We start from the raw sequence: 2,284 nt of genomic DNA on the forward strand, positions 1-2,284 counted from the left end.
AAAGAGAGAGAGAGAGAGAGAAAGAAAAGAAAAAAAAGAAAAAAAGAAAAGGAAAAAGAAAAAGTTAAGAAAAGGAAGAGGAGACTCATATTTGGATCACTAGCGGTGACAATGTGGCAATACCAGGTCTTTAGAGGTACCAAGAACAGCTGAGGAAGTGTTCCTTCATGATCATATGCCAGTTGTGTGTCACCCAGGATCCAACTGTTTATACTTCAGTTTAGTATAACTTAGCATGTTGAACGCTTATTATTATGATTTATTATTATTATATTATTAGCTTATTGGAGACAGGTTTGTTCAGGGTTCCTACCTTGACACACTATTGAAAAAATATATTCAGTGTGTGCTGGACACACAGATTAAAGCAAGCTACATCTTCTCTTCAGTTTTTGTAATGAGCAATTATTCTACAGAAATAAATGACTTTGAGAAATTTGCCAGATCTTATAGTAAAACACTGAGTGGTGTGAAACGCAGCTAAAATGGTGGTCCTGTTTCCTCACAGTAAGGCTGTTAATAAGGCGTATGAAGAATATGTGTTAGCCGCTGGGAACCTGGATGAACGGATATTTCTTGGTGAGGACGCTGAGGAGGAAGTTGGGACTCTCTCACGGTGCCTAAGTGCGGCCTCGGGCACAGAGAGTGCTGAACGAACACAGATGAGAGACATCTTGCAACAGCATCTTGACAAGGTGAGTGAAGCCCTGACTGTGATGCACTGACCATGCTTCAAAGCCCTGGGAGAGATGGGGCTGTGGCAAGAGGAAACTGGTTTCTGTTGTCTTCTCATAATCTTGTATGTTCTGTATGATTTATTTATTTATTTATTTATTTTTATGGTTTTAGAGCTCTATTGTAGCAAACAGAGAGAGAGTGTGAAGGTAGAAAAGTAGAGGCTGGCCATGGCCACGTGGAGAGAGGGGAGAAGGGAGGTGGAGGAGGGTGAGAGGTCGAGAGTAAGAGCAAGAGCTTAAGAACATATGTATGGTTTAAATGTTTAAAGGAAAATTCAAGTGCTCTTACCGATTTATTTCTCATTTAGTACCAACTCTCAAGAGTTTTACTTAGGTCTGAGAAGAAAACCGACTGTTAATCTAAACAGATGCGTCCCACTGGCAGTCTTTGCTTCTGATAAAATGGGCTATGGTGTATACTCTGCACAGTGGTCACAGAGACACTGAGAAAATATTAACCCTAAATGGAGCCCATGGGCCTACAGTCAATCTTTAAGAAAATCCTGTTGCACTGAAATCAATTTTTAGGCTGATGGAGAACAGTGACTCTGATTTTCACTCCTCTGTAATGGAAAAGCTTCAGACTTGACACTGGTCTGCTTCTTCTCTTCCCTTCTCTCTCCTCCTCTCCCCTCTCTCCCCTCTCCGCTCTCCTCCTCTCCCCTCTCCATTCTCCTCTTTCTTTCCTCCCCCCTCGTTTTTCTTTTCTTTTTTAACACAGGGGTCTCATAATGCATCTCAGGTTAACCTCAAATTTATAGCAATCCTGCCTCCGCTGCCTAAGTGCTGCGGTTCTAGGCATGATTCACCACCCTTGCCACTGGTTCAAAGTCTTTGTCCCCTTACTTACCCTAAGGTAATGGCCCAGCACAGCCCATCCTCAAGGCCTTTTCTCTGACTGGTGTTATTGCTCTCTTAGTATTATGCCACAGGTAAACTTAAACTGTTGTGCCTTTCTCCATTAGAGCACAAGGGTCAGGAGGCGGACGCTAGTGCTGCGGGCAGGGTGTGCCACTTTAGTGCTTATCCCTAAAAGTTTACTGTTATTTATCAAGAGGGAAGAGCGAGTCTGGTATGGATTTAAAAGTGAGGGTTTTCAGCACATGGCATCTGAGATGTATCTTGGGGATCCTGGTTGCCTGGGTGGGCAGATTAGAAACGTATCACTGGGGCTTCTGGGAGAGGTTGGAGTGGTGGTTGTATGTACTGGAGTCACGCGGGTCTGGAGGGTTAAAATCATGAAATGGAGATTTCTGAGAGTGGGAACGAAGAGCTAAAGCAGTGGTTCTCAACCTGTGCGTTGTGACCCACATGGCAAACCTCAGTCTCCAAAAATATTTACATTATAATCATAACAGTAGCAGATTTAAGTTATGAAGTAGCAACGAAATAATTTTATGATGGAGGTCACCACAACTTGAGGAACTGTGTTGAAGGGTCACACGCAGCATTAGGAAGGTTGAGAACCACACATCTGAAGGCAGAGCTCTGGAGCACACCAAACCCTGTCTCTACTGGGAGAAGGTATATCCTGGGCTTTTTTTTTT

The 2,284-nt window shown here is 43.2% G+C and overlaps 1 protein-coding gene across 1 annotated transcript in view; it reads left to right on the top strand.

Moving 5' to 3' along the window:
- Nucleotides 1-2,284, top strand: part of Rbl2 (RB transcriptional corepressor like 2) — a 52,621-nt gene that overhangs the window by 15,956 nt on the left and 34,381 nt on the right. The window contains exon 8 of the mRNA XM_031340830.1: nt 509-695. Within this exon, the coding sequence (XP_031196690.1) occupies nt 509-695 (187 nt within the window). The remainder of the gene's footprint in view (nt 1-508; nt 696-2,284) is intronic.

Source organism: Mastomys coucha, unplaced genomic scaffold (assembly GCF_008632895.1).
Source record: "Mastomys coucha isolate ucsf_1 unplaced genomic scaffold, UCSF_Mcou_1 pScaffold22, whole genome shotgun sequence".
NCBI classification, from domain to species: Eukaryota; Metazoa; Chordata; class Mammalia; order Rodentia; family Muridae; genus Mastomys; species Mastomys coucha.